This window comes from Coregonus lavaretus, assembly GCF_964263955.1.
Source record: "Coregonus lavaretus genome assembly, contig: HAP1_SCAFFOLD_5619, whole genome shotgun sequence".
In the NCBI taxonomy this organism is placed as follows: domain Eukaryota; kingdom Metazoa; phylum Chordata; class Actinopteri; order Salmoniformes; family Salmonidae; genus Coregonus; species Coregonus lavaretus.
In genome coordinates, this window is record NW_028162985.1 from 25001 (window position 1) to 38590 (window position 13590).

The following is a 13590-nucleotide window of genomic DNA, read 5'->3' on the forward strand; positions in this document are numbered from 1 at the left end:
ACTATATTCTTCCTCAATCAAAAGCCTGCCTCTTTGTGTTAGTGTGTGTTTGTGTATGTGCGCGTGTGTATGTGTGTGTGAGAGAGAGTGGCAATCATGCCTGCATGTGTGTAACAGCACAAAGAGAGCCACACTCTCTCCCAGCCCAGTGACCACCGCAGAGCTCCTGCGTCTCCCAACAGAACAACCTACTGTGGCCTGCTGATAACAGGATTAATAGAGATCAATCCTCATCTGGGGAATTTAAAATGAAATGATTCTCATATTAAAATGACTAGCCTGTGGGTGGGTTGTCTCTGGCAGGCAGTCCCAATGCAGCTCCTATAAAGCTATCTGAACAGGCTTTGGGGTTTGACACTGGTGATGAGTGGGGTGACTGGATGGGATTGGCTCTGTATGTATCTGTGTTTCTAGTCAAATAATATGGGTAGTATGTCATCTCTGAATGACACAGTTGAATGTCCTGTTCTGATTCGATGGCAACTGAACTGTCATGTAGGATGTCAGGTTGGGTATTGCGATAGCAAAATTATAAATGTTTGTAGAAAAATGCTTAGGGTCATGTATAAAAATTATTTTGGCTACCATGCTAGAAGAAGCGATCTCAGTGACTTTGAAAGAGGGTTCTCAAAGGAGCATAATGGTGTTTAAAGGGTGTGTGTGTGTGTGTGTCTCAGTCACCAGATCTCAACCCAATTGAACACTTATGGGAGATTCTGGAGTGGCGCCTGAGAGAGCATTTTCCACCACCATCAACAAAACACCAAATTATGGAATTTCTCATGGAAGAATGATGTCACATCCCTCCAATATAGTTCCAGACACTTGTCTATGCCAAGGTGCATTGAAGCTGTTCTGGTGGCTTGTGGTGGCCCAACGCCCTATTAAGACACTATGTTGGTGTTTCCTTTATTTTGGTAGGTACCTGTATATACATATACTGTATATATCCATTGTATGTGATGACTGCCTCCTTGAGATCTTGTTTCATATCTTGGCTGAAGCTACTGACACTTCAAACATAATGAAGCATGTGGCTGACCAGATCAACAGAATTCATATTAATACAATACCTTCATAAACAACTTTATGTTGCAAAGCATTGAGGGGGGGTTGGAGATATGGAGAACTACATAGAAAGAGGGGGGAAGACCATTGCATTGGAGTGATGTAGGGATGCAGGGAGAGAGAGAGAGAGAGAGAGAGAGAGAGAAATAAAGAGAAAATAAAGAGAGCGAGATCTTAGCAAAGGTATACATACTGTCTGAGATCTCCCAGAGCCGTGGAGGAAGGTGGCTGAAGTACTCGTGCTGGAGAGCTGCCTGAGCAGACAGACGGTTCTTTGGGAAGCACTGGAGAAACCTAGAGGCTAACTCCTCAGCATGGTCCACATAGCCCAATCTACAGGGAAGACAGATAGACAGACAGTTAGCATGGTTCACCTAGCCCAATCTACAAGGAAGACAGACAGACAGACAGTTAGCATGGTTCACCTAGCCCAACCTACAAGGAAGACAGACAGACAGTTAGCATGGTTCACAACCTACATAACAGAAACAGGGTGGCAGGTAGCCTAGTGGTTAAAACCGTTGGGCCGGTAACCGAAAGACTGCTAGTTCAAATCCCCGATCCGACAAGGTGAAAAATCTGTCGATGTGCCATTGAGCAAGCCACTTAAACTTAATTGCTCAAGGGTCGCCGTTGACAATGGCAGACCCTGGCCCTGGTGTCTCAGGGGGAGTTGGGATATGACCTGGTGTCTCAGGGGGAGTAGGGATATGCAAAAAACATATTCCCAATTCACACATATGTATAATACACACTTGTAAATATAAGCACCCACTAAATTCTTATTATTATTAGAAGGACAACAGACTGTTAGCATGGTCTACACACCCTACATGCATAGAACCTCCTCTCCCTGGCATGCCCGTGAGACACAGGCCGACCCAGTCACCATGAAAAATGAAAGACTTCATCAGAGAGGGTGCAGACAGAGGCAGCCTCTCAACTCCCTGTAGGCTTTCATCGACCTGCCCCACGCTCCTGTGTGTGTGCATGTGCGTGCGACGCGTGTGTGTTCGTACGGGGAGGCTCTGAACTCCTGAACCCGCCTACCATCCAGCACCGAGGGGAAGCAGAAACAGAAAAAATAACAAAGTACAACCAAGTCAGTCAGTAATTAGGCCTGCAGTCCATTAAATAAACATGATGTTATTCCTCCTTCTGCCAGAGCTACCGAGGTTTGTGTGTGTGTGTGTGTGTGTGTGTATGTGTGTGTGTGAAAGAGAGAGAGAGAGCGAGAGAGAGAGAGAGAGAGAGAGAGAGAGAGAGAGAGAGAGATAGTCCTCGGAGTTCTCATCACAGACAGACCTAATGCTAGGAACTCTGAAGCCCACTCCAACAGTTCCTCCTCCTGTCTCTCCTCCTATCAGAGGGAATAGAGAAGATCTAGACTAGTGAACTCAATAGACCCCTCTGCAGAGAGGAACACAGCTAACTAACTCCATTAGGGCCTTCTTCTGTTGGATGTTGAACTCAATGTAAAAATCGGTAAGTTCACATTTTAAACGAAATATAACTTTTGAGGCTTAAGGGTAGGGTAACGCAGGGGTTATAATGACTACTACAGGTCACTGTGTGATTGATCTAGAACATTCTGTATAATCGGTAAGTGTAGTGTGCCTTTACAAGTCAGGTTTTAGCATGACAGAAAAAAGGTACAAAATCATATCAGTCATTGCTAATTTGACCTGATAAAAGCTGTTAGATTTCTAGCAACAACAGAGCCAAAAACATAGGAACAAACAGGTATCACTGACTGGGTGAACTTTACCTCGATATAAAAGCCTTAGAAAACAAAGGGCTTGTGTTGCTGATATAGGTGTGCATTCCTGCCTGCTAATGCTGTCAGCTAGCCTGAGCATGAAGATTTACTCAGCTAGCTAGCTAGGTCAGATGTTCTGAGTAAACAAGCACACATCTGTGATCGATATCTCCTCCGACAATCAAAAGTCCCAGGCTGATGGGACGTTCACAGCGGAAAGAAGCATTCCATCTTCAGAGCGAGACGCCTTTTCATGTTTTCATGTTTTTCCATGAGGAAACCGGGACCTGGGAGGGCAGAAAGCGTGTGCGTGTGTACGTGTGTGTGTGCGTATGTGTGTGTGTCTGTGAGAGTGTATTTATGTGTGTTTATGTGTGACTACAGGCAGTAACACCTGCTCCTATTGTACTCCTTCCCCCACCAGTTATAACTAAGGCAAGGCACGGCAGCACCACAGGACCTTTCAACAGCACCCAACACGGCTAGCAACCAAACGCTATTTTGGAACAAAGTCTTTGTGGCTGTGTCAAAACATATGTCCCTACAAGACCCAACAGCAGTCCAGAAGAGCTGCTTGCCTTTCAGCATGTGTGAGTCATTGTGGATGAGGGTACTATTGCACAAAGAGATATGTGAGAGCAGAACGGATCTACACACTGACAAGCTCTGTCTGGCATGCAACCCTACCGTCAGCCGAGCTACTTTCAAAGACTCTACTGGCTAATAAAGTGCTGAGAACAGGGTTATATGGGTTGTACAAGCTGTACCGAACATACAATCAATGTAAACAGGGGGGTAGTCTTACCATTACAAAAACACACAAGCACTTCCGAAACCGTTAAACTGAGGAATGCCAGCATGCCATGTGCTCTGACCCTTACATGTTATTTGCATACGATGCTTGTGAATGTCTGATCTGATCAACAAACCATAGAAGGAGAAAACTACCCCAGCTATCCATGTCAGAGCAGTAGGGAGGTGGAGGGAGAGGGAGAGCAAGCGAGAGAGAGAGAGAGAGAGAGAGAGAGAGAGAGAGAGAGAGAGAGAGAGAGAGAGAGAGAGAGAGAGAGAGAGAGAGAGAGAGAGAGAGAGAGAGAGTGAGAGAGAGAGAGAGAGAGAGAGAGAGAGAGAGAGAGAGAGAGAGGGAGAGAGAGAGGGAGAGTGATAAATGTGTTCATATCAACTTCATCAGGACCTGGCACAGTATAAAAGGAGGGGAAAGAAGCAGCGGTCATTAACATTCCTCCCAGTTTCTTTCTTCACATATTTATTTCCTCATGGACTGGCTGGAGTCCAAGTGGGGGGAGGTTGGAATGGGGCAGGGGCCAGAGTGGCTAGGCAGAGGGGGTGGAGTGGAGCAGGGCGCTGGGCTGGGGGACATACAGATAGACAGGGAGAGGGGCCAGGGACAGACAGACAAACAGACAGACAGACAGACTGTGTGAACTGGAGCGTTTGGCATGCCCATCCTGGGGGGTCAGACATGGGAGACGGCAGTCAGTCCTCTAAGGTCAGTCTGTCTGTCAGTCAGTCTATTACCCAGGTCAGTCTGTCTGTCAGTCAGTCTGTTACCCAGGTCAGTCTGTCTGTCAGTCAGTCTGTTACTGAGGCTCCACTGTTCTGGCTCCACTATCAACTGGCTGACTTTCTGACTCTCACTACTACAGTATCTCTCTCACTACTACAGTATATCTCTCACTACTACAGTAACTCTCTAACTACTACAGTATCTCTCTCACTACTACAGTATCTCTCCTCACTACTACAGTATCTCTCTCACAGACTCAGAGAAAAACTAGACATCCTGTACTTGTAGACACGCACACACACACACACACACACACACACACACACACACACACACACACACACACACACACACACACACACACACCACTCTGTATTTCTCTCTCGTTTTGAGCCATCAATCACATTTTATATTAATCTGAAAAAGGAAACTGTGATACTGCGAGAGAGAATGTGGAACCTTGACTTTTAAACACTGGGCCATGGTCAATGTGGTCACTACAGAGGCCAAGAGTTCTCAGCACTGAGCCAGACCAGAATACTGTGAGACATTCTGTGTATCTGTGACCAAATCATCAAGTCACCCTGTCTCTGCCTGTCCCCCCAGGCTCCAGATGAGTGCCAGGGGCAGAGGGTGGCCCACATCTGGAATGCCCCCTGTGCCCTTTCCTGCCATCTGTGTCAGGGCTGGCTGCTCCGGTGGCACGACACCAGTGGCATGACCCCGATCTGGGTGCCCCCCCTCTAACCAGATGAACCCTGGGAAGAGTGTGTGAGCTGTCTGTAGGTCTAGACGCCCCGAGGGTAGAGAGCTGGGAGGAAGCACACACACAGCCATCTCTAACTGGGCTACTAATGTATGTCTCTGGACCAGAACAGTCCCAGGGTTCTTCTGTATGGAGGGTTCAGGGAGAGAAAGAGAGAGGGATGGATGGATGGAGTGTTGTGGGGTTGGCGGTCTGGAGCGTATTGCCCTTGGGAACATTCACAGACAGGAAGAGCACAAAAGTGGGTCTGTGGGAAAATGGCCCTCTGACCTGGCATACATGTATAGGCGTGCACACACACACACACACACACACACACACACACACACACAAATGCACAACATTTTATGGGACAAAAACGGTACACTTACTTATTCCATGCTTGTCTGAGCTTCTTGGAACTGTAGACAGAAAAGCTGTCTGAACAGGTAAAGACAAAGAGAGACAATAGAAACATGTTCATATTCATCATCAGGACACATTTGTGAATTTTTGCAACAAAAGTTTCATTGTACAGTATGTGATTTAACAAGAAGTTAACATCAGTTGGTAGAGCATGGCGCTTGCAACGCCAGGATAGTGGGTTCGATTCCCAGGACCACCGTACGTAAAAAGTATGCACGCATAACTGTAAGTCGCTTTGGATAAAAGCATCTGCTAAATGGCACTATTATTATATTTTAAAAGTATTTGTGTGTGTGTGTGTGTCTACGGTATGAATGGCTGGGTGTATGTGTGTGAGTGAATGTGTAAGAAATGTGTGTGTGCCCCTCTGACAGCTCGACTCCCTCGTCCAAAACCTCTGTGCGGAGACCTCTGTTTTCAGACAAACACGGTCACTGCCAACCTCCTGGTATAGACTGGGGACAGGGGGGCAGAGAGACAGTTGGACAGCCAACCCTGGGTTAGGGAGAGGGGGAGAGGGGAGAGAGAGAGTAGCTACTGTTCCAGTGCTAGACAGAGGGGGAGAGAGATACGGAATAGCTATATTTCGAGTTAAGGAGTTATTGGGTGGGGAGGATAGAGAGATGGTAAGACTCTGTTCCAGAGTTAGGGATTGGGCATATATGAGGGAGAGTTGTTTTGATATTCAGATCACTCCTGTCTTTCTCAAATGTCTGATATACTGTAGTTATGTCTGTCTACATTTCAAACCCAAACGGTTGTGCTGCGAACACCAGAGTGAAAATAAACCAGGGCTGTAAACATTGCTGTGAATTATCGAAAGTAACGCTGAGAATGTGAAGAATCATATACAACGTGCTGATACGATCTCTGTGTTTGATTTAATGTCTGGAAACTGATTACAGTTCAGGAGGAAGAATAAAACATGGCCAGATTGAGAAGCTCTCAGCTTGGTAGGATAGATTCAGAGGGATAGAGTGAGACAACACTGTCCTCTGGTGTTGGGAAGATATAACTACACTCAGAGTGTTAACTACTGTCTTCTGATAAAGCATTTTCACAGCTCCATCTGTTACGTGCTAATGATCACTTTGTGGTTGAGTGTTGGTGACATTGAGAGGATTGAATCAGCTGTTCAGATTATATCATTGTGACATTGAGCATCCATTTAGAGCAGAAATAAGAAAATAAAAGGTTTTCTCTATCCCGGGATTCAGTCAAAAGACTGTTCACCTTACGGTGGAAACAGGAAGCTTGCAGAGACACTTATGAAGAGAGGGAGGTGGTCTGGCATTGGACATTTGATCAGGCAACTGCCTCATTGCTGATAATAAAAGTGTGTATTGTGTGTGTACTTATTGTCATGCAGAGATCATACACTGATCTGGTACACTGAAGCCAGGTCTGTCTGGATGACAGGTGCAGCATGACAGAACAGAGTGTGTTGCTCACACAGCTGCCCACTGCAGCAGGACAACATAGAACTATGGCCAACCACAGGCATGGCCACAGGACATGAGATTAGGTGTGTTTGTGTGTGTGTGTGTGTGTGTGTATATGTGTGTGTTTCACACCCCAGTTCCTCTGTAATTGGTCACAGGAGATACAGCTAGACACGCCACTCACATCACGATACCCCTGCCCTCCCTCTGTCCCTCTTCTTCTCCCTCCATCCCTCTCTCTCTCCTCCTCTAATTCCCCCTCTATCTCTCTGTGTGTTCCTGCATGCCAACACTAATCTGCGAGCACCGTCCTGTCTGTCTCTAATGAGCTCCCAGAGGGCAGAAGCAGTAGCTCTAGCCTGGCACAGGGTTGGCACAGCGATGGTACGGCTGGCTCACAGGCCTGCATGGGCTATGTGAACTACAGAGGCATGCCACCAAGGTTTACAAAGTAGAGCTGTAGTCAAAGTCTGATTCTGACTGTTGGACCTATGGTGTGAGTGTGTTTGTGTGTGTTCCTCACCTGGTTTGAAGTGGGGCAGGGAGTGGACCCCTGGCCAGGTATCCTCACAGGGGGTGCCTAGGACCTGAAAGAAGGAGGGAGACAGAACAAAAGAGAATAAGAGAGGGAGAGGAAATGCTGTGTCCATATCAAGACATTCAACACAGTTGGGCCACAGAGAAAAGAAAAGAGAAGATTGTCTCATAGAGAAAACATTTTATTTCTATGATAAATGAGGAACCTCTGAATCACTAAGGTCCTAAACAATGACCACATTTACATGCGCACAGTATTCCGGATAGTAGGTTATATCTTGCTTAACATCTTATTCGGGATAAGCTGTTTACATGCACCTATGATATTCCGCTCATGAGTATCCCTGTATTCATGAATAAACAGAATATTCCATATGGGTAAAATGGAATAGTCACTGAAATATGGATACTGACTGTAGGCCTAACCTCTCACATGCAGCGTAACATCATATTAACTCCTGCAGAATTATGCATTTCTTTCAGAGAAATTATACAACAAATGTTAATTTTGTCTCGGGAACAGGAGTGGAGAAATATTATTTCTTTCTTTCGGCATCTCTTGAGAAAATGCCAATGTGCATGTAATGTGTTATCTTTGACACTTATGCAAGTAGACAGTATTTCACCCACATAAATGATGCACTCAAGACGAACTGAAGTCTTATCAGAAACGTGTTTCAACGTTTTCTCAGCTTTTAATTTCCTTAAAACAGGTCAAACTGATGACATTTGGAAATGTTGCACAGGACCAATCTTTCCACTGTTTTGGAGTTATTGCGTTTTCTTCCCAGTCCCTAAACGAAAAACAGACAACTTTACAGGTGTTAAATAGATTACTAATGCATTCATTCTATCGATGTAAGACATTATTCTGCTGAGCACTACTTTATTTAGTCTTCTGGGGCAACAAGTTATGGCAGAAGAGAAGCTGCATGTATTAAACTATAGTTGACAAACAAATGGCGGTGTGTTAACTACTGTCTTCTGATAAAGCATTTTCACAGCTCCATCTGTTACGTGCTAATGATCACTTTGTGGTTGAGTGATGGTGACAATGAGAGGGTTGAATCAGCTGTTCAGATTAGATCATTGGGACATTGAGCATCTATTTAGAGCAGAAATAAGAAAATAAAAGGTTTTCTCTATCCCGGGATTCAGTCAAAAGACTGTTCACCTTACGGTGGAAACAGGAAGCTTGCAGAGACACTTATGAAGAGAGGGAGGTGGTCTTGCATTGGACATTTGATCAGTCAACTGCCTCATTTGCTGATAATAAAAGTGTGTATTGTGTGTGTACTTACTGTCATGCAGAGATCATACACTGATCTGGTACACTGAAGCCAGGTCTGTCTGGATGACAGGTGCAGCATGACAGAACAGAGTGTGTTGCTCACACAGCTGCCCACTGCAGCAGGACAACATAGAACAGCCCATGCATGCACAGATGCCATAATGGGACAGATACAACGTTGCGCTCTCTATACATCTCTATGTGACAATGGGACAGAATGAGTAAGTATGATAGAATCTCGTTTCTTATGATTATCACAAAACATTTACAAATGTATAAAACAATTTGACTATGTATAGCTTTGTAAGAATTTAAATGACCAATCACCCAGGTTTGGAGTCGTTAGAACGTCTATTTCCCTGTTTTTGAGAGGAGCTGGCTACTGTACCGGGACATTTCCAGCAATTGCGCTAAGCTAACTATTATGCTAACCTCAATAATCTCCAAACTGCACGCAGAGACATACAAATGGTATCCATGACTTTGTCTGACTCTGGGTAAGTTGAAAAACAACCTCGATCTCGAAATCTCACAGTATCCTTTAATGATTACAGTACTGAACTATATACTGTATCCATCTCCTCCTTAGTTCAGTATGATGTAGCCCAGTTAGGCAGAGTAATAGTTTCCAGACTGTCCATGTTTCTGTGATGCTATTAACATAACTTGCATTAACATAAAAGGAACATGTGAGGTTATGTATGTGTGATTGCATTCTGCATGCATGTGTGTGAGTAGGAGTGTGTGTATATATGCATATGGTGGAACACTTGATACATGCCTCCCGAGTGGCACAGTTGCCTCCCGAGTGGTCCAGGGAAGGGGTGGGGAATGGCCGGCAGGGATGTAGCTCAGATGGGTTCGATTCCCACGGGGGGCCAGTATGAAAAATAAAATAATGTATGCACTAACTGTAAGTCGCTCTGGATAAGAGCATGTGCTAAATGACTAAAATGTAAATGTAATGTCTTTCAGATGGCTGGTCTTGGCATGAGAGATACATCATTGAAATGTCTTTATTCTTTTGGAACTTCTGAGTGTAATGTTTACTGTTAATATTTATTGTTTATTTCATTTTTGTTTACTATCTACTTCACTTGCTTTGGCAATGTTAACATACGTTTCCCATGCCAATAAAGCCCTTAAATTGAATTGAAATTGAATTGAATTGAATTGAATTGAATTGAATTGAGAGAGAGAGAGAGAGAGAGAGAGAGAGAGAGAGAGAGAGAGAGAGAGAGAGCTAGAGCGAGAGAGAGAGAAAGAGAGAGAGAGAGAGAGAGAGAGACAGAGAGAGAGAGAGAGAGAGGAGAGAGAGAGAGATAGAGCGAGAGAGAGCTAGAGCGAGAGAGAGCGAGAGAGAGAGAGAGAGAGAAAGAGAGAGAGAGAGGGGGGGGTATTTTAAGTGTAGGGTTGGGACTTGGGAAAGAAAGGCAGAGGCTGAAACACAAGCTGCATATACTCTAGTCCCAACCACAGTGTCAGAGTGGAGATGAGCCAGAACATACAGCATAGTCAATGACTTTGACGTTACTTGTTACAGCCAACCCCAGCAGATGGCAGCAGTGTACCATAACATGCAGAGAACAACATGGAGAGGCAGGGGGAAGGGGATTGGATTGTGTGTATGTGTGTGTGCCAAACAGCTGACTGCAGCCACACACAAAGGGTGACTCCCCCCCGTTCCCTCTTTCCCTCTGTCCAGCCACCCCCTGAGGCGCAGAGTGAAATTAGCTGTCTCCTCTCCGTCACCCCTCAGCCCTGTAGGGAAACACTCACTACCTTAATTACAGCCACACACACACACACCATCGCTCACTGTGGCCACCCGCGCCACGACACCGGCAGCTTCATCATTGCCACGGAAACATGACACATCGCCACAGCAACACCAACACGCTAATACATCACAACTGAACTATGCCAACATTTCAGTGATTATGGGCAAATAAACACAATTCCACTCACTACTTAAGTCCTGCCTTTTCTCTCTCTCTCTCTCTCTCTCTCTCTCTCTCTCTCTCTCTCTCTCTCTCTCTCTCTCTCTCTCTCTCTCTCTCTCGCTCTCTCTCTCTCTCTCTCGCTATCTCCCTCTCTCTCTCTCTCTCTCTCCATATCTCTGTCTCTATCTCTGTTTCTATATCAATTCAATTTTAAGGGCTTTATTGGCATGGGAAACGTATGTTAACATTGCAAAAGCAAGTGAAGTAGATAGCAAACAAAAGTGAAATAAACAATACATATTAACAGTAAACATTACACTCAGAAGTTCCAAAAGAATAAAGACATTTCAAATGTCATATTATGTACAGTGGGGAGAACAAGTATTTGATACACTGCCGATTTTGCAGGTTTTCCTACTTACAAAGCATGTAGAGGTCTGTAATTTTTATCATAGGTACACTTCAACTGTGAGAGACTGAAATCTAAAACAAAAATTCAGAAAATCACATTGTATGATTTTTAAGTAATTAATTTGCATTTTATTGCATGACATAAGTATTTGATCACCTACCAACCAGTAAGAATTCCGGCTCTCACAGACCTGTTCGTTTTTCTTTAAGAAGCCCTCCTGTTCTCCACTCATTACCTGTATTAACTGCACCTGTTTGAACTCGTTACCTGTATACAAGAAACATGTCCACACACTCAATCAAACAGACTCCAACCTCTCCACAATGGCCAAGACCAGAGAGCTGTGTAAGGACATCAGGGATAAAATTGTAGACCTGCACAAGGCTGGGATGGGCTACAGGACAATAGGCAAGCAGCTTGGTGAGAAGGCAACAACTGTTGGCGCAATTATAAGAAAATGGAAGAAGTTCAAGATGACGGTCAATCAACCTCGGTCTGGGGCTCCATGCAAGATCTCACCTCGTGGGGCATCAATGATCATGAGGAAGGTGAGGGATCAGCCCAGAACTACACGGCAGGACCTGGTCAATGACCTGAAGAGAGCTGGGACCACAGTCTCAAAGAAAACCATTAGTAACACACTACGCCGTCATGGATTAAAATCCTGCAGCGCACGCAAGGTCCCCCTGCTCAAGCCAGTGCATGTCCAGGCCCGTCTGAAGTTTGCCAATGACCATCTGGATGATCCAGAGGAGGAATGGGAGAAGGTCATGTGGTCTGATGAGACAAAAATAGAGCTTTTTGGTCTAAACTCCACTCGCCGTGTTTGGAGGAAGAAGAAGAATGAGTACAACCCCAAGAACACCATCCCAACCGTGAAGCATGGTGGTGGAAACATCATTCTTTGGGGATGCTTTTCTGCAAAGGGGACAGGACAACTGCACCGTATTGAGGGGAGGATGGATGGGGCTATGTATCGCGAGATCTTGGCCAACAACCTCCTTCCCTCAGTAAGACCATTGAAGATGGGTCGTGGCTGGGTCTTCCAGCATGACAACGACCCGAAACACAGCCAGGGCAACTAAGGAGTGGCTCCGTAAGAAGCATCTCAAGGTCCTGGAGTGGCCTAGCCAGTCTCCAGACCTGAACCCAATAGGAAATCTTTGGAGGGAGCTGAAAGTCCGTATTGCCCAGCGACAGCCCCGAAACCTGAAGGATCTGGAGAAGGTCTGTATGGAAGAGTGGGCCAAAATCCCTGCTGCAGTGTGTGCAAACCTGGTCAAGACCTACAGGAAACGTATGATCTCTGTAATTGCAAACGAAGGTTTCTGTACCAAATATTAAGTTCTGCTTTTCTGATGTATCAAATACTTATGTCATGCAATAAAATGCATATTAATTACTTAAAAATCATACAATGTGATTTTCTGGATTTTTGTTTTAGATTCCGTCTCTCACAGTTGAAGTGTACCTATGATAAAAATTACAGACCTCTACATGCTTTGTAAGTAGGAAAACCTGCAAAATCGGCAGTGTATCAAATACTTGTTCTCCCCCACTGTATATATACAGTGTTTTAACAATGTGCAAATAGTTAAAGTACAAATGGGAAAATAAATAAACATAAATATGGGTTGTATTTACAATGGTGTTTGTTCTTCACTGGTTGCCCTTTTCTTGTGGCAACAGGTCACAAATATTGCTGCTGTGATGGCACACTGTGGTATTTCACCCCAGTATATAAGGGAGTTTATCAAAATTGGGTTTGTTTTCTAATTCTTTGTGGATCTCTGTAATCTGAGGGAAATATGTGTCTCTAATATGGTCATACATTTGGCAGGAGGTTAGGAAGTGCAGCTCAGTTTCCACCTCATTTTGTGGGCAGTGTGCACATAGCCTGTCTTCTCTTGAGAGCCAGGTCTGCCTACGGCGGCCTTTCCCAATAGCAAGGCTATGCTCACTGAGTCTGTACATAGTCAAAGCTTTCCTTAAGTTTGGGTCAGTCACAGTGGTCAGGTATTCTGCCACTGTGTACTATCTGTTTAGAGCCAAATAGCATTCTAGTTTGCTGTTTTTTTGTTAATTCTTTCCAATGTGTCAAGTAATTCTCTTTTTGCTTTCTCATGATTTGGTTGGGTCTAATTGTGTTGTTGTCCTGGGGCTCTGTGGGTTCTGTTTGTGTTTGTGAACAGAGCCCCAGGACCAGCTTACTTAGGGGACTCTTCTTCAAGTTCATCTCTCTGTAGGTGATGGCTTTGTTATGGAAGGTTTGGGAATCGCTTCCTTTTAAGTGGTTATAGAATTTAATGGCTCTTTTCTGGATTTTGATTATTAGCCGGTATCGGCCATGCTCTGTATGCATTATTTGGTGTTTTTCGTTGTACACTGAGGATATTTATTGCAGAATTCTGCATGATGTCTCAATTTGGTGTCTGTCCC

General features: G+C 44.8%; 1 protein-coding gene across 1 annotated transcript in view; it reads right to left on the bottom strand.

Moving 5' to 3' along the window:
• LOC311118621 (cyclin-dependent kinase 14-like) overlaps nucleotides 1-7618 on the bottom strand; it is a gene marked incomplete at its 5' end in the record, with an annotated part of 10247 nt that extends 2629 nt beyond the window's left edge. Inside the window, 3 exons of the mRNA XM_084193410.1 lie at nucleotides 1262-1401; nucleotides 5493-5541; nucleotides 7492-7618. Coding sequence (XP_084049536.1) covers nucleotides 1262-1401; nucleotides 5493-5541; nucleotides 7492-7618 — 316 coding nt within the window. The remainder of the gene's footprint in view (nucleotides 1-1261; nucleotides 1402-5492; nucleotides 5542-7491) is intronic.
• Nucleotides 7619-13590: the final 5972 nt, after the last annotated feature.